The 21,750-nt window shown below is 41.8% G+C and overlaps 1 protein-coding gene and 1 long non-coding RNA gene across 2 annotated transcripts; one reads left to right on the top strand and one right to left on the bottom strand.

Annotated features, from left to right (window-relative positions):
- Positions 1-10,798: 10,798 nt before the first annotated feature.
- Positions 10,799-11,639, bottom strand: LOC128328729 (uncharacterized). The gene is made up of 2 exons (XR_008309370.1): positions 11,526-11,639; positions 10,799-11,428 (listed from the first exon to the last, which is right to left on the bottom strand). It is a non-coding gene; the product is annotated as an uncharacterized LOC128328729 (long non-coding RNA).
- A 67-nt stretch (positions 11,640-11,706) lies between these two features.
- Positions 11,707-21,356, top strand: NFATC2IP (nuclear factor of activated T cells 2 interacting protein). The gene is made up of 8 exons (XM_053258754.1): positions 11,707-11,849; positions 11,952-12,071; positions 13,999-14,165; positions 14,257-14,316; positions 16,269-16,458; positions 16,844-16,988; positions 20,708-20,799; positions 20,877-21,356. Exons 1-8 carry the CDS (start codon positions 11,790-11,792, stop codon positions 21,033-21,035), a joined length of 993 nt encoding a protein of 330 aa, XP_053114729.1. The 5' UTR covers positions 11,707-11,789; the 3' UTR covers positions 21,036-21,356.
- Positions 21,357-21,750: the final 394 nt, after the last annotated feature.

Here is a 21,750-nt window from a genome sequence, read left to right on the forward strand (position 1 = left end):
GACAAGCTTAGTATATAAGACATGCTGATGGAACCAGTATCTTCAAAACACATTGAGATGCTACAAAAACTTTGTTTAAAGATTTTATTTAAACTGTTAAGAATCAACCAACTGCTTCATGAACAATTCCATTTTATTTCCTGATCTTCTCTCATATTTTCACATTTCTTGGTCCTGAAGAATAAGGAAAAAGCGATGCCTACTTTGTATAAAGTTTCTGATTACGTCTTGGCTATGTCTAGTACTTGCTATGTATGTGTCGGGGGAAACTTTGTGGATGCACCATTTTGATTATCATGAAACACTGATGAAAACGCCTCCAAAACATTTTTCTGTACTCATAACTAGATTCACAATGGTGGTGTGTCTCTATAATGTGATTTTTATTTTTTAATTTTATTTTATTTTATTTATTTATTTTGGTGGTATAAAAAGGGGGGCCAAAGAGGTATGAGCCAACAAAACTGGGAGGAAAGGATGAATATATGATTTGGGATAATTTTGGGCATTGGAGGGTGGGAGGGTTTTTCATTGCTTAACTTCATCTTAATGAAATGAAACTTTGTAACTTATTATAGTTAGAAATTGTAACTTTGATATTGAATTCTCTTGCCTTCAACAAGCACACTGACAGAGACAGAATGCTACAGTCTGTTGGTTATATATATTTCCACTGCTAGAGCTTCCTGTTAAGCAAGTGCGATCTGCAATATTCCCCCCCCCCCAAAAAGGTTTGCTAGCACTATATAATGTTGCATTCTTAGGCTACTGTGAAGTCTGTGTTTCTTGTACCAGAAAATTGCCCTTTTGACTTCTAGATCCTGCTTCCCTAATGTGTTTTGTAATTAGTTATAAAATTGTAGACTTTTGTGATTTTGCCAAAGTTGTAGCTCAATTTTTATACACTTGTCTTGATTTTTTCCCCCAGATCCACTTAAATATTTAGAAAAGTAAATTTTATTCCTTAAAAAGATAAGGAATAAAATAGTCATACTTTGCAACACTTTCTTTCACATAAACACTTGCAATCACCAGGGGGATGTATTTTGTAACATATCAATTATAAATATTGTATTTATCTTTGAAATTTTGTATATTGCTTTTCATCATTTTTTCTTGTATGTATGTTTTTTGGTCACTTGACTGGTATTGTGATGTTGTGAAAAGCATTAAGCCAAGAACAATTGCCGCTCGGCATTGGGGGAGAGTCCCGACATCCATGCTAGGATCTTTAGGAATTATATTATCTCTCCATACCATGCATAATTTTATAGACTTCTATCATGTCTCCTCTTAGTTGCCCCCACCCCCACCCCTTTCTAAACTAAAAAGCCCCAGAGGTTGTTCTAGGCTTGCCTTGCCTTGTAAGAAAGGTGCTCTAGGCCCCTAAGCCTTTTGGTTGCCCTCTCCCGCAGTTTTTCCAATTCTAAAATATAGTTTTTGAGATATAGTGACCAGAACTGTACATTGAACTCCCAGTGTGGTTGCACCATAGATTTGTATGAAAGTATTATAATACTTGTTATAAGTATTATCAGGGTGCTGATGACACCCAAATCTATTTCTCCTCCTCGTCCTCATCCTCATCCTCATCATCATGAAATTTGCTGGTCAATGACTGAATAAACTTATAACTTATAACTCATCATGAAATGGCATTCACTCCCTAAACGCCTGCTTAAAACTGAGCTTCAGGGTAGAATTTCCCCAGTGTGCCTCAGTGTGCCTTGTATACATATGCATCTGCAAAACTGTGATAGTAAATAAATGCTTCAGGTCATATAGCTCCATGTTTCACTATTTCACTAAATTCACAAAACATACAAGGACATTTCTTAGCATACTATTCTTAGCATGATATGCTGACAGTCTACCATAGTCTGTGAATAAACTGTGTCTTTTGAAACTCCTTTTATTCAAACTTGGAAACAAATCAGTTTATTCATGGATCGCTGTAGATTGTCGGCAGATGGCACTAGGAATACCACACAATCGTCTTGTACATTGTGTGTATTTCTTGTTTTATTTAAGTTGAACTATATCACCAATGTAGAAAAAAACCTGATCCATACATTATGGCTGAGTTCAGAGATGGCATGAAATTGGAGTTAAATGGGGATTGGTTGGAACTCCAGTAATCAAAAATTGAATAAATAAAATAAATGTCTGAATTCGTGAAACCATGTTTTTGCAGCAAAAATGATCTGCAGTTTGCCTTGACAACCTCCAAATTGAACCTTCAGTTTGCACAAAAGTTTGCCACCAAGCCCACTGGTTTGGTCACTAAAGGGTTATGTCTGAACCCAAAGGCTGCTATAATCATGGGTTTGTGCTGATTTTCAATCAATTTTCAAAGTGGTGGTGGCACAAATGTGCCAGGGATTGCAGCCGCTTCATTGCTTCTGTGATTCTCACTGGTCACCTCTCTGAGCACCAGCCCCACCCCTCCTGTCACCTATCCAGCTATAGAGTTGCCCCCCCCAACAGGGACACCACCACATCCCACCCCCAGCTTTGTCAGCCTCACAAGCAGTGTAGTCACACAAGGGCATTCCCTCTTCCCACTTTGTCCCTTGCTCCCCCCGACCCACAACCTGGCAAGCAGGAGGGAAAGGGGATGGGGTGATAGGATGGACACTAAGTGCTTTGCTCCCCAAGGAGGAAGCAGCAATGATGTATGTTCACAAGCAGAAACACTCTAGGTGGCAACATAAGCAGGGCACCCCATCACAGCACTGGGAGGAGAACAAATGGCTGGTGGTGTGGTGCCTGGGATCAGGTTTAAAAAAGCAGCCCCAACCAGGAATTCTTGAGCAGCCAAATTCAATTTTTTCTTTTTCACAGAAAGGTAGGGGAAAGGGGGGGGGCAGAGCTGGCAGATCCCCATTCCCAACAGATCTGATTTAGGAATTTTGAATAGATTACAAGATCCACCCACTCACTCAATGCCCCCGGGGTTGCAGTGATTCTTTTATATATATATATATATATATATATATATATATATATATATATATATATATATATATGAGTTGGGGACCCCACACAAGCTTTGTTGGGTTAGCTCCACTCATGAGTATGTAGTCTACAGGGAGACCTAGGGGTTTCAGCTGCATGGTCCTCCCTAGTAGACTGAACCTCTATATATAGAAAAGAATCACTGCAACCCCGGGGGCATTGAGTGAGTGGGTGGATCTTGTAATCTATTCAAAATTCCTAAATCAGACTGCTGGGAATGGGGATCTGCCAGCTCTGCCCCCCCCCCTTTCCCCTACCTTTCTGTGAAAAAAAAATTGAATTTGGCTGCTCAAGAATTCCTGGTTGGGGCTGCTTTTTTAAACCTGATCCCAGGCACCACACCACCAGCCATTTGTTCTCCTCCCAGTGCTGTGATGGGGTGCCCTGCTTATGTTGCCACCTAGAGTGTTTCTGCTTGTGAACATACATCATTGCTGCTTCCTCCTTGGGGAGCAAAGCACTTAGTGTCCATCCTATCACCCCATCCCCTTTCCCTCCTGCTTGCCAGGTTGTGGGTCGGGGGGAGCAAGGGACAAAGTGGGAAGAGGGAATGCCCTTGTGTGACTACACTGCTTGTGAGGCTGACAAATCTGGGGGTGGGATGTGGTGGTGTCCCTGTTGGGGGGGGGGCAACTCTATAGCTGGATAGGTGACAGGAGGGGTGGGGCTGGTGCTCAGAGAGGTGACCAGTGAGAATCACAGAAGCAATGAAGCGGCTGCAATCCCTGGCACATTTGTGCCACCACCACTTTGAAAATTGATTGAAAATCAGCACAAACCCATGATTATAGCAGCCTTTGGGCTCAGACATAACCCTTTAGTGACCAAACCAGTGGGCTTGGTGGCAAACTTTTGTGCAAACTGAAGATTCAATTTGGAGGTTGTCAAGGCAAACTGCAGATCATTTTTGCTGCAAAAACATGGTTTCACGAATTCAGACATTTATTTTATTTATTCAATTTTTGATTACTGGAGTTCCAACCAATCCCCATTTAACTCCAATTTCATGCCATCTCTGAACTCAGCCATAATGTATGGATCAGGTTTTTTTTCTACATTGGTGATATAGTTCAACTTAAATAAAACAAGAAATACACACAATGTACAAGACGATTGTGTGGTATTCCTAGTGCCATCTGCCGACAATCTACAGCGATCCATGAATAAACTGATTTGTTTCCAAGTTTGAATAAAAGGAGTTTCAAAAGACACAGTTTATTCACAGACTATGGTAGACTGTCAGCATATCATGCTAAGAATAGTATGCTAAGAAATGTCCTTGTATGTTTTGTGAATTTAGTGAAATAGTGAAACATGGAGCTATATGACCTGAAGCATTTATTTACTATCACAGTTTTGCAGATGCATATGTATACAAGGCACACTGAGGCACACTGGGGAAATTCTACCCTGAAGCTCAGTTTTAAGCAGGCGTTTAGGGAGTGAATGCCATTTCATGATGAGTTATAAGTTATAAGTTTATTCAGTCATTGACCAGCAAATTTCATGATGATGAGGATGAGGATGAGGACGAGGAGGAGAAATAGATTTGGGTGTCATCAGCACCCTGATAATACTTATAACAAGTATTATAAGTATTATAATACTTTCATACAAATCTATGGTGCAACCACACTGGGAGTTCGATGTACAGTTCTGGTCACTATATCTCAAAAACTATATTTTAGAATTGGAAAAGCTGCGGGAGAGGGCAACCAAAAGGCTTAGGGGCCTAGAGCACCTTTCTTACAAGGCAAGGCAAGCCTAGAACAACCTCTGGGGCTTTTTAGTTTAGAAAGGGGTGGGGGTGGGGGCAACTAAGAGGAGACATGATAGAAGTCTATAAAATTATGCATGGTATGGAGAGATAATATAATTCCTAAAGATCCTAGCATGGATGTCGGGACTCTCCCCCAATGCCGAGCGGCAATTGTTCTTGGCTTAATGCTTTTCACAACATCACAATACCAGTCAAGTGACCAAAAAACATACATACAAGAAAAAATGATGAAAAGCAATATACAAAATTTCAAAGATAAATACAATATTTATAATTGATATGTTACAAAATACATCCCCCTGGTGATTGCAAGTGTTTATGTGAAAGAAAGTGTTGCAAAGTATGACTATTTTATTCCTTATCTTTTTAAGGAATAAAATTTACTTTTCTAAATATTTAAGTGGATCTGGGGGAAAAAATCAAGACAAGTGTATAAAAATTGAGCTACAACTTTGGCAAAATCACAAAAGTCTACAATTTTATAACCAATTACAAAACACATTAGGGAAGCAGGATCTAGAAGTCAAAGGGGCAATTTTCTGGTACAAGAAACACAGACTTCACAGTAGCCTAAGAATGCAACATTATATAGTGCTAGCAAACCTTTTTGGGGGGGGGGGAATATTGCAGATCGCACTTGCTTAACAGGAAGCTCTAGCAGTGGAAATATATATAACCAACAGACTGTAGCATTCTGTCTCTGTCAGTGTGCTTGTTGAAGGCAAGAGAATTCAATATCAAAGTTACAATTTCTAACTATAATAAGTTACAAAGTTTCATTTCATTAAGATGAAGTTAAGCAATGAAAAACCCTCCCACCCTCCAATGCCCAAAATTATCCCAAATCATATATTCATCCTTTCCTCCCAGTTTTGTTGGCTCATACCTCTTTGGCCCCCCTTTTTATACCACCAAAATAAATAAATAAAATAAAATAAAATTAAAAAATAAAAATCACATTATAGAGACACACCACCATTGTGAATCTAGTTATGAGTACAGAAAAATGTTTTGGAGGCGTTTTCATCAGTGTTTCATGATAATCAAAATGGTGCATCCACAAAGTTTCCCCCGACACATACATAGCAAGTACTAGACATAGCCAAGACGTAATCAGAAACTTTATACAAAGTAGGCATCGCTTTTTCCTTATTCTTCAGGACCAAGAAATGTGAAAATATGAGAGAAGATCAGGAAATAAAATGGAATTGTTCATGAAGCAGTTGGTTGATTCTTAACAGTTTAAATAAAATCTTTAAACAAAGTTTTTGTAGCATCTCAATGTGTTTTGAAGATACTGGTTCCATCAGCATGTCTTATATACTAAGCTTGTCCCCTAAAAAGCTCATCTTCTGAAGCGCTGTGTTACAGTAGGTAAACAAAAATGAATTTACATTGGTGGGACTACAAGCACCACTCTTTTCCACACAAGCAGCATGGAGTGATTCAAAGCCATGAAACTCATGCCAACTGGTGGGGCATGTTTGTAGAGTGGTCACATACCCTGTTTCTGCCCCTCCAAATGTTAGAAAGTTTGCAAATTTCTTCATAATTGCAAATTGATTGTGTTTTAGATTAATTAGTCAATGCACTCATTGCTTCATTGTCTCCCAACGGAAAACTGCACTAAATGGTAGATTTTACTGTTAAAGACCCTACAATAAGATTGTTTTATCTGTACATTCTTTTCAGATATTTAACTGTATAAAAATGTTCATTTTACACAATATTTAATTAAAGTATTTCTTGTCTGTGAATTTCACTTCTGGTAATTTATTTTTTGTCGGGGGGTGGTGGTGGTTGATTTTTAAAACAATGGAAGACTACAAGCCAACAACAGCTGGAATTGTTACTTTCAAACTCTTAAGAATTTATCTTCAAGGCTTGCCTGGTGGCTGATTCACACGTCCGCGTGCATCACTAGATGCCTATTACTTGACCTTGTGTGAATTGCTATAACTAAAAACGGTTGTGTTTGAGCTGTGCTAACTCTTTCATGTATGCAAGTCATCACTTGATGTTGGTTTGGGGCACTAATGAATATCATGTGTGAACTTGCCCCTTAAGAAATGGGGACACAGACAAGTCAAGCAGTAACAATGAATTTCTCTAGATAACTGCTTTGCTGCTAGCAGTCATACTTTTGCAGGTGACTGGCATGCTGACATTAAATGTGCTGATGCCCTAGCTGGTTGTCTGTAGTACAAGTGTACTACAGGGAGCAGGAATGATAAGAATTGTGCAAAACCACAATGACATCTAGAACACAACAGTAATAATATATAACTCTCATGTATGTGGTCTTTTTGAAATCATTTTGTTTCTCCCCAACAGTGCTGCCCCTCCAAAATTGCCCCTTCTCCTATATAAGCAACCTACTCTCATGTGCCCCCCATTACCCAATTAAAAAGCATCCCATAATATTTTCAATAGCCAAGCAATGAAAGCTATTTGTATTCATATGAAAGAAAAATTTTCTTAAAGTATTGTATCAATGGTATATGACACCTAAACAACTTAATAAGGTATACAAAAGCTCTGTGAGGTGTTGGAAGTGTGGAGATATAAATGCAGAAATTTCCCATATGTTATGGAATTGCCTTGTGGTTCATAAATTTTGGAAGGCGGTATTAGATAATTTAGAAAGAATAACAAACATAATAATTGAAAGAACATCTAAGTGTTCTGGTGGCTACTCAGGGACGGGGCCTTCTCCACTGCTGCCCCGCGGCTTTGGAATGCGCTTCCTAGTGAAATAAGAGCCTCCCCATCTCTGACAAATTTTTAAAAGTCTTTAAAGACACATCTGTTCACCCAGGCTTTTAACTGATATTGTTTTGATTGTTTTAATGTTGTTTTTAGAATATTGTTTTTTAAAGAATAAAATAAAATAAATGGTTGTGTTTTAAATTTCTTGTTTTTGTTTTTTTACTAATGTTTTACCTTTGTTTTTATCTTCTTGTAAACCACCCAGAGACATAAGTTTTGGGCGGTATAAAAATATGTTAAATAAAATAAAATAAAATAATAAATAAGTGGTTCTGATGGAATGGTTTGTAAATATCCCCTGTAAACTGGGAACTCTGACAATAGGGCCTGACTGCTGCTAAAAAAGATAATTTCAAGACACTTGAAAGACTATGAATCTTTCTCTGTAACTGAATGGTGCAGAAGGGTTTGGGAGGTGGTTCAAATTTATACGAGTTTATTCCAAACACTTTAGCAATGATTGCCAAGTGTATGATTTTACATTTATGTTGTACCATTTACTTTGTTACAGATGAAGTGATAAAGGATAAAAATAACAGAATTCATAAGATAGGAAGAAGGGAGGCAAATAAGATCATCTTTTTTTTTTTAATTCAGTGGGATCCACTTTGGGGTATCTGGAAGATAAAACTTGATATGGATTTTAATGTTTATACGAAGCTAGCATTATGAATGTTGAAATTTTTTGTATGGCTATGTTGATATGCTAGGAAATGTGTTGTTTCAGGGTTTTTTTGTATTTTGTACTGAGTCTTTTTGTAATAAAAATTCAAAATTTAATTATAAAAAATAAAAATAAAGTAATATATAGTTTTACATAGAGACTGAATTCACAAAAGTTCCATGCTGCCAATTCTGATGTCAAGAGAATGTTGATACAGGATGGTGGCACAAAGCTATTTTAAGAAACTATTCACTTCTATAGCAGACTGTGTCTAATAATTCCAAATCTTTCTCAAGGAGGCCTATGCACGTGAGTTTGGCTGTGACCTTATATCTTGTCGATCAGTGTGAGTAAAGTTACATGGGCACTCAATTCTCACCATCTACCACAGACTTGCACAGGAAGACTTAGCCAATAGGTGATACAGGGGAATCAAACCCTAAACAAATGAAGATGCTTGAACCATGATCCAGAAGACTTATCTTGGAACTCTCAGATTCATATTCAGCATACATATACTGTACAGCCATAGACACACAATAAGAAATGTGGGGGTAAGGGACTGCAGCTGAAGAAGCTATGGGCATTTTGCTAATCCAAAAGAAACTGAAGGACAAATAAATATAATCAAAACTGTACTATTTGCCAATATATATATTTTATACATGTATGTATACATTATAGTGCTTTTTTCAGAATTCTGCTCTACTTCCCCCAAAAGGAAATACAGCTTTCAAAACAGCTGCACTTTATATAGAGTTATAGCTGTCTGCTTGTACCTCCTTGACTTAAGCGTGACCTCCTGACCCTAGGGTTATTAATCATTTTTGAAATAAAGTACGGTTATTCTACTACTGCTGTCAAAGCACCTTCCAGAGAGGGAACTGGACAGATCTCTCAAGGGAATGGAGTTCCACAGGGTGGTGGCAGCTACCAAGAAGGCTCTCTCTTGCTTGGTCACCAAACGGGCATTCATCAGAAACGGTACATGCAAGGTTCTCTCTAGATCAAGCCTGCTCAGCTTTGGCCCCCCCTCCAGCTATTTTTGGACTCCAACTCTCGTAATTCCCAGCCACAATGGCCAATGGTTTCTGCCCACTTGACCAGATCATCAGAGGGGGCTCTGCTCTGTGTACCAACAGTGAGAGAGGCTCAGTTGTTGAGCATGCAGGACAGGGCCTTCTCAGTCATTGCCCCCAGGCTTTGGAATGCTCTTCTGGCTGAAATCTGCCCCTCAGTCTCCTTGACAGTTTTTAGGAAAAAAGGAAAGACATTGCTCTTCACCCAAGCTTTTGAATGAAAGTATTGTTTTTTTACTGCTGCTGCTTTGTGTTATGTATTATTATTATCTTATGGGTTGTTAAATTTTTATATAGAGATTATTTTTATATTTATATTATCTGTACTTTTGTCAGTGTTATATATATATGTTATATTATCTGTACTTTTGTCCAATGTATTTTAATTTTTGAGATATCTGTACCTTTGTATTTTAATTATGCATTGTTTTAATTATACTGCAAACCGCTTTGAGATTATGTTAATGAAAAGTGATATATAAATTGAACAATAAATAAAATAAATAGCCAGGTATTATTATTTATTCAATTTATTTATTATGGGGTTGTCGGCCAACATCTGCAGGAGGGCCGAAGTTGAGCAGCTGTGTACTAGATACAGCGACAACTTTGGTTCTCCAGCAATTGATGAACTACAACACCCATCATCCCTAGCTAACAATCTATTAAGGCTGGGGGTGATGGAGATTGTAGTCCAGCAATTGCTGGAGAACCAAGGTTGCCCATCCTTGCTAAAGTCTATGTTCTCACAGGATTTATTGACTGATTTAAAGTATTTATATGCCGCACCTCCAGTACACGAGCGCTCAGGGCGGCTCACAACAATAAATGGATGGGCAAAGTCATGGGAGAGAAGGCAGTCCTAGGAACAAGAAGCTGCCTTATATCGAATCAGACCATCTAGCTAAGTACTGTCTACACTGACTGGCAACAGGGGCTCTTCAAGGTTTCAGGCAGGGATATTTTCCAGTCCTAAGCCAGGGGTTGAACCTGGGACCTTTGGCATGCAAATGAGATGCTTTACCACAGAGCTACAGTTCCAGCCTTCAAAAACTTTGGTCTCGCTATTTAGGGTCAAAACCGTCCAGCTCTGAACTGATGTTATTATTGTACAACCTTGTGCAGCAAAATCCTTTCTATGAAATATCATTTTAAAACCAATAACAACAAAGACGAACCAAAACAAAAAGTGGATGGACGGTAGATTCTTATTTGCGTTCAGTCTTTGGTCTGTTTTGGCTGTTTTGCTACTGTATTTCTCCAAAGGGTGGAATGGATGAAGATCTCCTGGATACATTTGTCAGTCCTGGAAGGATTCCGTTCTGAAGTATGTGAACTAATGAAAAAAAGTGCCTCTGTGCATGTGCTGTGCTGAAAGCCTTTCCTTCAATACTGGCTCTGAGTAACTGTAACCAATCTCCACTCCTTAGATTAGGAAGTGTAGCAGAATTCCCTCCCGAGCTCAAAGTGAAAGATTGTCACCAGCGATTGAGAAAAAACAGATTTATTGCCTGGCAATTGGATCTCAGAGGAATCGCTCCCAACCTGAGATAAAGATTACATCGTGATTCCAGCTTTTTATATCCATCTCAATTACATTCAGTAGATACAATCTTCATTGGTTAGCATCAATTATCCATCATATTACAATTATTATAATCATGCTCATATTACAATTGGCAACATTCCTCTATTACAATTAAGCCTTTCTTCTTCTACATATAGATAAGCAAACTATTTCCTCCAGATGTGTCCTTGAAAATGTTAGTTTACACGCTTGGCTAGCTGGAGATATCAGAAAGGGCCTCTCACTGGCATCTCCAGCCAGACATGCGGAGATTTATGATCTTAACAACTTGTAATTAACAACAAGGCCGCTTACAGACCCTATTAACCATTTCTTGACCAGCGCAAACCTGAGTTTCTGCCTCAGAAGCATCTTCCGGATCTTTGGCATGGCTTACGGATAGACTTGACTTCCTTTCCCAGGCTTGGCAACTGTTGTTAGGTTTTATTTAAAGGCCAGGTAACTGTGACATTTCATGGGCGCGGATCGACACCTCTCATAAAAGAATTACTTTTCTGAGCCTCTGATTTTGTTTCCTTTGTTTTGTTGTCCTGATATATATTCAAAGGGAGAAAATAAACACTGTATAAACAAATAGACAAAGTTGGAAAGTCTCCCCCCCGCTCCACCTGGGAGAAGCGCACGTACCACACCAATCTTCCCCGCTCTACACATAAGGAAATTGTATATACTGTTCCAAACTGATCTCAACATAGACCCTCTCAGGCTCCCAAGCCAAACCAATGACGCCGGGGGGGGGGGCAAAGTGACGGCGCTCCGGAAGGCGAAAACTACATTCCCCAAGATTCCTCACGCGCCGCAACGGAGGCGGTGCTTACTCTTCTTTCCGAGCCTTTCTGTGCAGCGCGATAAAACTCAGGCTGGGTTGGAGTCCAATCGAGACTTGAGGGGATGGAACACGCCGAAGTTCGAAGCCAATGGGAAAAACCTACTGCTGTCATGGCGGAGACGGTAAATAGAGAGAGGGAGGAAAGAGGGTCCTGTCTGTCGGAAGGGTGTTCGTGGTTGGTTCTGGTTGACCCCTGCTCTGTTTGCCTCTTCTCTTCCCCATAGCTGGATTCCTGCTCCAGCAGCGACTCGGAGCCGGAGGGGATTCCCAGGAAGCCCCCTCTCAAACGCCGCCGCCTCATCACTGGCACAGCCGTTCCTGCAGTCCCTGTCTACTCCAATAAGGTGCGCAAATCCGGGGAAGGTCCAAAGAGACCTAGACCCCCGTCCCTTCCACACCCCACTGATCCCTTAGTATGGCTGAGAAAAGGAGAACTTAGGTGCCCCAACCCCATCCCTTGTACACACACACACACACACACACACACACACACACTCTTCCTGCTTAATTCTTTAGCATGGCTGGGAAAAGATGGGCACAGGAATTTTGGACCAGTCCACCCCAAATATCTGTTACCTTAAATCAGTTCAAGGATGTGAATTAATTTTGCTGTTATTCAGCTGAAGCTTTCTGAGCAGAGTACTAACTCCTTTCTAAACAGTGGAACTTGAAGAAAGGAATCTGAAACTTTTGGTCCTCTTTGTCTCCCTTTATTTGAGTGACTACTAGCCTTTCCTTTACTATCTGGGAAATCCAGGAGGAGGCCAGAGCCTAATGTGCATGATGTCCAGTATTCCCTGTGATTCTCTTCTATTTAGCAGGGGGAGAGCAATTTGCCCGATCTAACCCCAGCACAACATCCCTCCAGTGGCTGTTTCTGGTGTCAGCCTTATGTTTCTTTTTAGATTGTGAGCCCTTTGGGGACTGGGGACCATCTTATTTATGTATTGTTTGTTTTTCTATGTGAACTGCTTTGAGAACTTGTGTTGAAGAGTGGTATAAAAAAAAATTGTAGTAGTAATAGAGATTCCCAGATGTTGTTGACTACAACTCTCATAACCCACAGCCAAAGGCAATTGCAGCTGGGAATGCTGGGAGTTGTAGTCAACAACATCTGGGAATTCCTGTTAGGGAGAACACTGATGATGTCCATTCTAGTCCACTTTCCTCACATAAAGGGGGACAGTTCTCAAGAGCCCCAAGTATAGTTTCTTCCTCCTTTATCTAAGTGACTTGCTGCTGCCCCTTTGTCTGGAAGAACCCAGATCCTGCCCAGTGCTCTCTCTTAATTTTTTTCATCTGTGTGTGGAATGAGTTTTGTTTTGGGCGGCAGTATCAAGGCAGTGTGTGTGTACCTGTGTTCAGAGTGGGGCCTTCCTGATTCAACCTGAGCAGGATCTAAAATTAACTGAGCAGACATAAAAAAAAACTTCTGTGTGCACACCTTAGGAGGTAACACTGATCCTGCCCTTCTATTGCTCCTGAGCCCCATGCCGATCCATTCTGCTTTGAGAAATTATTATTATTATTATTACTACTACTACTACTACTACTACATTTTATATCCTGCTCCTCCAGGGAGCCCAGAGCGGTGTACTACATATTTAAGTTTCTCCTCACAATGACCTGTGAAGTAGGTTAGGCTGAGAGATAAGTGACTGGCCCAGAGCCACCCAGCAAGTCTCATGGCTGAATGGGGATTTGAACTCAGATCTCCCCAGTCCTAGTCCAGCACTCACCACACTGGCTCCTGTAGAAAGAATTCCAGAGCTCTGGCTTCCAACTACAATCCTCGTCTGAGGAGACTGACCTGATATCCTGATATCTTTTTCCATTCACAGATTGGAGTGCTGAGTAATCCTTTTATTTGTCAGATTTGTATGCTGCCAAAAACTTGCATTGCACAGCAACTTTAGACAAAAAGATAATCCAGCTATGCTGCGTATTCCCAATATCTTTGTCCTACAGAATGCTGCGTAGGTCCCATATCTACATTTTACATTAGGAGTTGCTTTATTTCACATCCTACAGGTTCCATATCTTGGTGAAAAGGATTTGGAAACCTTTCCCAGTCCCTCCTCAAGCACTCTCTGCTGCTTTGCCGAGGAGAGAATCTAGGAATTCTAGCATCTCCCTTCCATAGTGACTCCTCTTCCAAACAAACCAGCACTTGTACTTTCCATGTGGCCAAGTGATTAGTATTTTCTTATTTCCTAGTAATCCCAGGAGTCCTGAGTCTTTTCTCCTGCTTTTTTTGCCTCCCCTCCACAGGTTCAGAACAGTCTTCAGCTGCTTCCCAACTCTCTGAAGCTGCCAGTTCAAATTCCAGAATTGTCCTCTAAGCCCCATCTCTTTAGTGCCTCAGATGATGATGATGATGATGAGGAGGAATTGGTATCGGTGGCAGCAACTTCCACAAAAGTAGAGCAAGAAAAAAGGTTCAGTTTCTCTTCTTCTTTGCTCCCTCCAGTCAATTGGTCTGGAATCCCTAGTTAACACCCGCACTTATATCTGTTCTTCCTTTAACAGCGTTCAGGTTCTATCACCTTCGCCTCCACCGCGACCAAGGAGACGGCATCGTGAAGCCAAGTAAGAGACTGGAATCCTCTGGAAGCAAGGTGTGGTTATGTGGGTGGCTGTGGACAGGGAGGAGAAGGAAGATCCTCAGTTTGTTGGGTAGGAATGACGTCTACCCAAACATGGTCATTCCAATAAAGGCCTTGTTCTCATGGATGTCTGTCAATATAAGGTGCATCTAGTGCATTTCTCACCTGTATGGTCTGTGTTGGAAACACCTGGGAACTCTTTTGTGCTGAGGACTATCATGCTGAAAACTTTTGGTCTGAAGGGAGCTGTGTTTCCCTGCTTCAGTTGGGCATGCGACAACATCGAAAATAGATGGAATTCCTGTAAACTGGACAGCAGAATCTCACCCATGGCAAAATGTTCCAAACCGCTGCTTGTGTGTGTGTGACTGACCTGTGGCAACCTGTGATGGTTTGATACTTAAAAAGATAATGCCCAGCACTTCTCTGCAGGGGTGCTTGGACTCCTGCTGAGCCTGAGGTGAGGAACTGTTGGTGAGGAAGGTGTAGTCAGTGAGGTATCTGCTGCTGTTGGGGTGCAATCGCAAGAAGGGGAGGCTTTGAGGCTACAATAATAAATAAAACAAAAAGGAACAGCCTGATGAGGGGGGACCCCCTGGGATTTAAGAAGTTGCCTGGTTTGGCTCTCTTAAGTTAAAGTGAAACTTGAAATATATCAAAGTGTGTAAAACAAGGAATGTTTAGTTCAAAAGCGGGGCTGGAAATGGTTAAATGATGATCAAGCCTTAAGAGGGACTGGTACTGCAGCGGAGATCTGATTTAAATGTAACATTGTATCTCAAGTTCAAAACCCTACAAGCAAGTAGAGAAACCTTCGAACAACCTTTTTAATCTTGTTCTACTTCTTGTTTGTTCACAATCATCTGTTCTGAGTGAATACATCAACCCCTCCCCGTACTTTGCGAACCAGCATAAAGGAGAATTAATGGTTCACTGGACTTTATATTCTCTCATGGTGGTAGTGAGTAGAAAGGTTTCATAAAAACTTAAGACACACCTATAAATAATTACACTGTTAAAAGAAACAAAATAACATTCAAGCCCCTCTCGTGATGCATCTCAATTTTTCTGTTCTCCTTTTCTGCTGCTGATCAGACTTCTAAGCAGTGTTCTCTCCAACAGGGATTCCCAGATGTTGTTGACTACAACTCCCACAATCCCCAAGCAAAGGCTATTATAGCTGGGGATGCTGGGAATTGTAGTCAACATCTGGGAAGACCTGCTAGAGGGAATACTGCTCCTAGATTCTCTGGGCAGGGAATAGGCTGAGGTTAGGAGCCAGAATGCTGGAGACTTGTTTTGCATTGTGTAGCACACTTCGGTTTCACAAAATTGTATATCCCATTGTGTATATATAACTGTTTCTTGTGAACAGTCTCTACTGTGTATATCCTTCCAGCAGCCTTGTGAGGCTGAGCAGTCTTGTTCCTAAGTAATGGATAAAGTACTGAGACTTAACCAAGGCTCCACAGGAAGTTCATGGCAGAAGTCCATGGAGAGGAGAGCTGGTCTTGGGGTCGCAAGCATGACTTGTCCCCATAGCTAAGCAGGGTCTGCCCTGGTTGCATATGAATGGGAGACTTGATGTGTGAGCACTGTGAGATATTCCCCTCAGGGGATGAAGCCGCTCTGGGAAGAGCAGAAGGTTTCAAGTTCCTTCCCTGGCAGCATCTTCAAGATAGGGCTGAGAGAGATTCCTGCCTGCAACCTTGGAGAAGCCGCTGCCAGTCTGTGAAGACAATACTGAGCTAGATGGACCAATGGTCTGACTCAGTATATGGCAGCTTCCTATGTTCCTAAGCTGAAATTTGAACTCTGGTCATCGGTGCTCTGGATTGTGCTGTTCAGATCTACTTGCAAGGAAGCACTGCTTTTGCCTTTCAAATGTGAGTTTCTCATTCTGATCTTTCTGTCTCTCCTTCTCTGCTCCTTCAGAACCTTTGATCAAAGGTTGAAGACTCTGACATCTTCCCTCTCAGCTGCCAAGAAGAGCTTGCAGGATGAGGGGCTGGCGGCTGACTGGGATGATGTGATTCTGATTGACACAACAGACCCCTTAGAGTCTCGGGAGCTGGTGCTGAAGATCCGGTGTCGGACAGATCTCTACAGAGTCTCAGTTCGGATGGTGAGATGCCTTGGTGGCCCCTCCCTTCCCTGGGGAGTCCTGCCTCAGCCTTAACTGTCTGTTTTGCTGTTCCCACTCAGGCCTGTCTGTTCCTCTTTCTTCTCTTGCCCCCATCAAACTGCACATGGCAGGCCTCTGTTTTAAGTCTTCATTTTAGGCCTAGGTTGTCCTCCTCCTTCCCAGAACCCCTCTGAGCTTTCTAGAATGTATAACTGATCCTATCTGTTCTTCACGGCCTTTATCCACAGCCTTGTGTAAAATGGTGTAAGCCCCAGGAATAATGTGTCTCAGAAACAAATGCTGAGCCCAATCATCCTATTGTGTTATGGGGTATTCCCTGTGGCACACGGTGCTTTTCTCTCTAAAACAGTTACCTTAATCACAGATGGACCCTCTTCAGCGGGTGGTTGAGCACATGAGCCAGACCCTGAAGGTTCACCCCAGCAGAATACTGCTCCTGCTCCGGGATCACGAACTTGCAGCTGATGCCACTCCCCATAGGCTGGGCCTAGGTGTGGCTGATATCATAGGTAAGGTGTGTGTAAGGGATGTGCACGAACCTGTTTGGCATTCTATACGTAGAATGCCGAACAGGTTTGGAACCCCCACGTTCGAATGCAGGGACAGGGGTGGCTTTAAGGATGCAGGTGCACTTACACCACCACCACCCCCAGTCACAGAAACAACAGGGTGGCAAGGTATGCTGCCACCCTGCCGGACTATTTGTACTTGGAGCACCAGAGGGGGAAGCACGCGGGGGGTGAGTGCATCCTCCCCCATCCTCAAAGCCAACCCCGCCCGACTATCGGCTCGAAGGGAGCCAGTTCCGTGCATATTGTGTGTGTGTGTGTGTTCCTGTGACTTCCAAAATGGTGTTCAGTTCTATATGTCTTCATACCATTATCACTATCCTGTCCTCTCTGCCTGCTTGCTTATTTAATTGTGTCTATGTATGTTATAGAGCCAGCATGGTATAGTGGTTAGAGTGCTGGACTAGGACCGGGGAGACCCAAGTTCAAATCCCCATTCAGCCATGAAACGAGCTGGGTGACTCTGGGCCTCTTCTCTCTCAGCCTAACCTACTTCACAGGGTTGTTGTGAAAGAGAAATTCAAGTATGTAGTACACCGCTCTGGGTTCCTTGGAGGAAGAGCGGGATATAAATGTGTAGTAGTAGTACAGGTGAAACTCGGAAAATTAGAATATCGTGCAAAAATCCATTAATTTCAGTAATGCAAATTAAAAGGTGAAACTGATATATGAGACAGACGCATTACATGCAAAGCGAGATAAGTCAAGCCTTAATTTGTTATAATTGTGATGATCATGGCGTACAGCTCATGAAAACCCCAAATCCACAATCTCAGAAAATTAGAATATTACATGGAACCAAGAAGACAAGGATTGAAGAATAGAACAATATCGGACCTCTGAAAAGTATACAGTGTACTGTACTTGATTGGCCAGCAAACTCGCCTGACCTGACCCCATAGAGAATCTATGGGGCATTGCCAAGAGAAGGATGAGAGACATGAGACCAAACAATGCAGAATTGCTGAAGGCCGCTAATGAATCATCCTGGTCTTCCATAATACCTCATCAGTGCCACAGGCTGATAGCATCCATGCCACGCCGCATTGAGGCAGTAATTGCTGCAAAAGGGGCCCAAACCAAGTACTGAATACATATGCATGCTTATACTTTTCAGAGGTCCGATATTGTTCTATTCTTCAATCCTTGTCTTCTTGGTTCCATGTAATATTCTAATTTTCTGAGATTGTGGATTTGGGGTTTTCATGAGCTGTACGCCATGATCATCACAATTATAACAAATTAAGGCTTGACTTATCTTGCTTTGCATGTAATGCGTCTGTCTCATATATCAGTTTCACCTTTTAATTTGCATTACTGAAATTAATGGACTTTTGCACGATATTCTAATTTTCCGAGTTTCACCTGTAGTAGTAGTAGTAGTAGTAGTAGTAGTAGTAGTAGTAATAATAGTAATCCCCCAGTGAGGCACTACCTTGGCGTGGTTGTGGGGCTTGTGTGCTCTGAGGAAGGTGAGAGCTATGCCAGAGGTCCAACCATACTGGACAGGTCTCACCAGAGGAGCCAGACAAAGAGTGCCTCTCCCAATAACAATATGGTGAGACATAACTTTAATAAATCTATACCGGATCGGTCGTCGCCCGGGTCAACAAGGACCGCGCCAGGTGCTATAGTCCCTGGACATCTGGTGGCAAGTGGGCAACAGGACTCAGGATCTTCAGTTGAGCAACCAGGGCTGGAGACTGCAAGGTTACTGGAAGAAACGTCGCTTAACCGAAAAAAATATACGAAATGGAATTGAAAGGCTGTGGCAGAAAAAGACCCAAATAATCCCAGTGGTAATTGGCGCCCTGGGTGCAGTTCCAAAAGACCTTGAAGAGCACCTCAACACCATAGGGGCCACAGAAATCCCCATCAGCCAATTACAAAAAGCAGCTTTACTGGGAACAGCCTATATTCTGTGACGATATCTATAACTATTGACAATAAAATTCTGGCATCCCAGGTCCTTGGGAAGGACTCAATGTCTGGATAAAACAAACCAGTCAATAACACCTGTCTGACTGTGTAAACAAGAAATAATAAAAAATATATACCCTACCACGTAGAACCTCTTACTAACTGAGGTTCAAGACAGATAACAGATTTAAAAGACAACAGTTGGGATGTTTACAGGTGAATCCCTCACTGGGTGAGGTTCTCCCACCGTGTTGACGATTGTCTCCTACAGCTCTCAGCAGCAGGTATAAGAGGCACGGAAATGGGGCCCAAACCTCCCTACAGCTCTCATGGATTACATAGGAAACTGTCTTATATATTCATCGTATTCGTATTCAAACCACTGATCCATCTAACTCAGTATTGTCTACACAGACTGGCAGCGGCTCTCTACAATTTCAGCCAGGTGTATTTCCCAGCCCTACCTGGAGATGCCAGAGACTGTACCTGGAGCCATAAAACAGATTTCCACTGCGCTACAGTTCTTCCCCAGAGTTCTGAGGGTATTGCCCTCTCCACTCCTTTCCCCACTGTCCTGGCCAGGCTTGAACAGAGAACCTGTAAATCTTGGAAAAGAAGCAGATACAGTGTACTACATAGGAAGGGCTCATTAATTTAATTTACTAGGAAGGGCTCATTAATTTAATTTGGAACATTTATTTATTTATGTATACCCCACTCTTCCATTACACTACTGTTCGGGATGGCTCACAACATTAATAAAATGGATGCAATATAAAATAAAAATTAAAAGGCCAGGCTAAAACCACATTTAATTTGCAAATTTAAAGAATTGTAATTTTAATAGTTGTTAAAAAGCTAAAAACTGAGAAGTATAAAAACTAAAGAAACTACCAGATATAAGCAGCAGATAAAACATTTTAAAACCTCATTAAAAATAAAAAATAAAAAAAAAAAACACTGACAGAGGGAGCATGGCAAAGCTCTGCAGGGAGGGCGTTCCAAAGCCGAGGGGCCACAACCGAAAAAGCCCTGTCTCTTGTCCACACCAGCCGGCTCCCTGTTAGTGGTGGGGCCATGAGCAGGGCCTGAGATGCTGAGTGGAGGGCCCTGGCAGCTTCATATGAGCAAATGCAGTCCAACAGGTACCCCAGCCCCAAGCCCTTTAAAGGTCAAGATCAGCACCTCTAATCAAGCCTGCCAGCGAATTGGTAATCAATGAAGCTGCTGCAGGTTGGATGTCACACTTCTCCTTGCAGCAGCATTCTGGACCAGCTGAAGCTTCCAAACCATCTTCAAGGGCAGCCCCACGTAAAGTACATTGCAGTAGTCCAGTCTAAAATGAAATGTAACTGAGTTCTGTTTTTTGTAAATGTTTTTACTTGCTGTTGGCTTTCCTATAGGAATTTTTCTTTGTGTGGATGTGTAGTTTCTGTTCTCTTGAGCTCCTGTAATTCTGGTGGTCTTATGCAATATTTAATTTTAGTGTTGTTGGCTGCCTTGTGCATGGTTTCAATGGAAAGGTGGGAAATATGTTTTGGCAAACAAATGAATTGCTGCTGAGTTTCTGGGCCACATCAAGCTTGGGAGAAATAGCTCCAGTGCTAGAAATGGCTGCTGTCACTGTTAATCCCTAATGCCCTACTGTTCTATCCGATAGCTCTGTTGCACCCCACTTGGTTCTCTCCCCCTACCCCTAAGCTGCATTCTTCAATATTTTTCTCATAAATGTCTTGCAGATTGCATAGTAGAGAGCAGTGACTCAGGAAACCTGCAGCTCAGAGTGCAAGGAAAAGACAAAAACTCCCAGATGGAGATCACTGTCCAGAGGGTAAGGGGACTGTAGGTTGGGAAGATGGGTTCTGCTATGGGCTAGTGATTATTATAGCTGTGTCCTCTTTCTTGCAGGGGGAGCCATTGCAAGCCTTGATGACTCACTACCGTCAAGCCCAAGGCCTCGGAAGACAGAAACTTGCTTTCTACTTTGATGGACAGCGTTTGATAGAAACCAGGACCCCACAAGAGCTGGGGATGGAGTCTGGTGATGTCATTGAAGTGTGGAGCTAGAAACCTTTCTCTCTGAGGCCCACCCTCTATAGGATTTTCTTGTCTACTCCAGGATACCACCTCTTAAACTGAGCCTTGCCTTACTCGTCACCTCTCAGTTTTTTAACCCTGATTCTATTTAATCAGAAGTTACGGGAGTACCTTAATATGAACAGTGGAGATAGGGAGAGTCTCCACTACTTATCTACTCTTTCCCTGTTCCAGGATATGAGAAGCTGAGAGTATACTCCATTCTTGGACTTGTACATACTTTCCTCTCTCCTAGCCACCCCACCCCCAGCAATGTGTGGAAGCTTTTAATAAAATCAACTTTGTTACTGATGCAGTCTAGCAATGTGGAGAGAAACTGAGCTCTGGCATTATAGCAATACAGAGTGCAGTTGGGTCCAGTGTGCACTGGATTAATTTAGCTTTCTTCTGAACAGTGTTATTGCTTTTCCATTTGTTTTTAAATGTACCTGTACAACTTCAGTTTTTCTGCATTGCCTTTACTTGGTGGTCAGTGATCAGAGCATGGGGGACTGGATATTATGGAAGTCTCACGTTTTCAAACTTGATTATAACATCATACAGCTTCTTGTCTGACAGGTTCCCATGTTTGTTTAGGTTATGCATCTTGCTCTAGCCAAGGATTAAGATGTTCCAGTAAGGATGGTTTTAAAAAGCAAGCCATGTTGCAGTTCACAGGTGCAGAGTATAAAACTTCATAGAGTGC

Source organism: Hemicordylus capensis, chromosome 6 (genome assembly GCF_027244095.1).
Source record: "Hemicordylus capensis ecotype Gifberg chromosome 6, rHemCap1.1.pri, whole genome shotgun sequence".
Taxonomy (NCBI): domain Eukaryota; kingdom Metazoa; phylum Chordata; class Lepidosauria; order Squamata; family Cordylidae; genus Hemicordylus; species Hemicordylus capensis.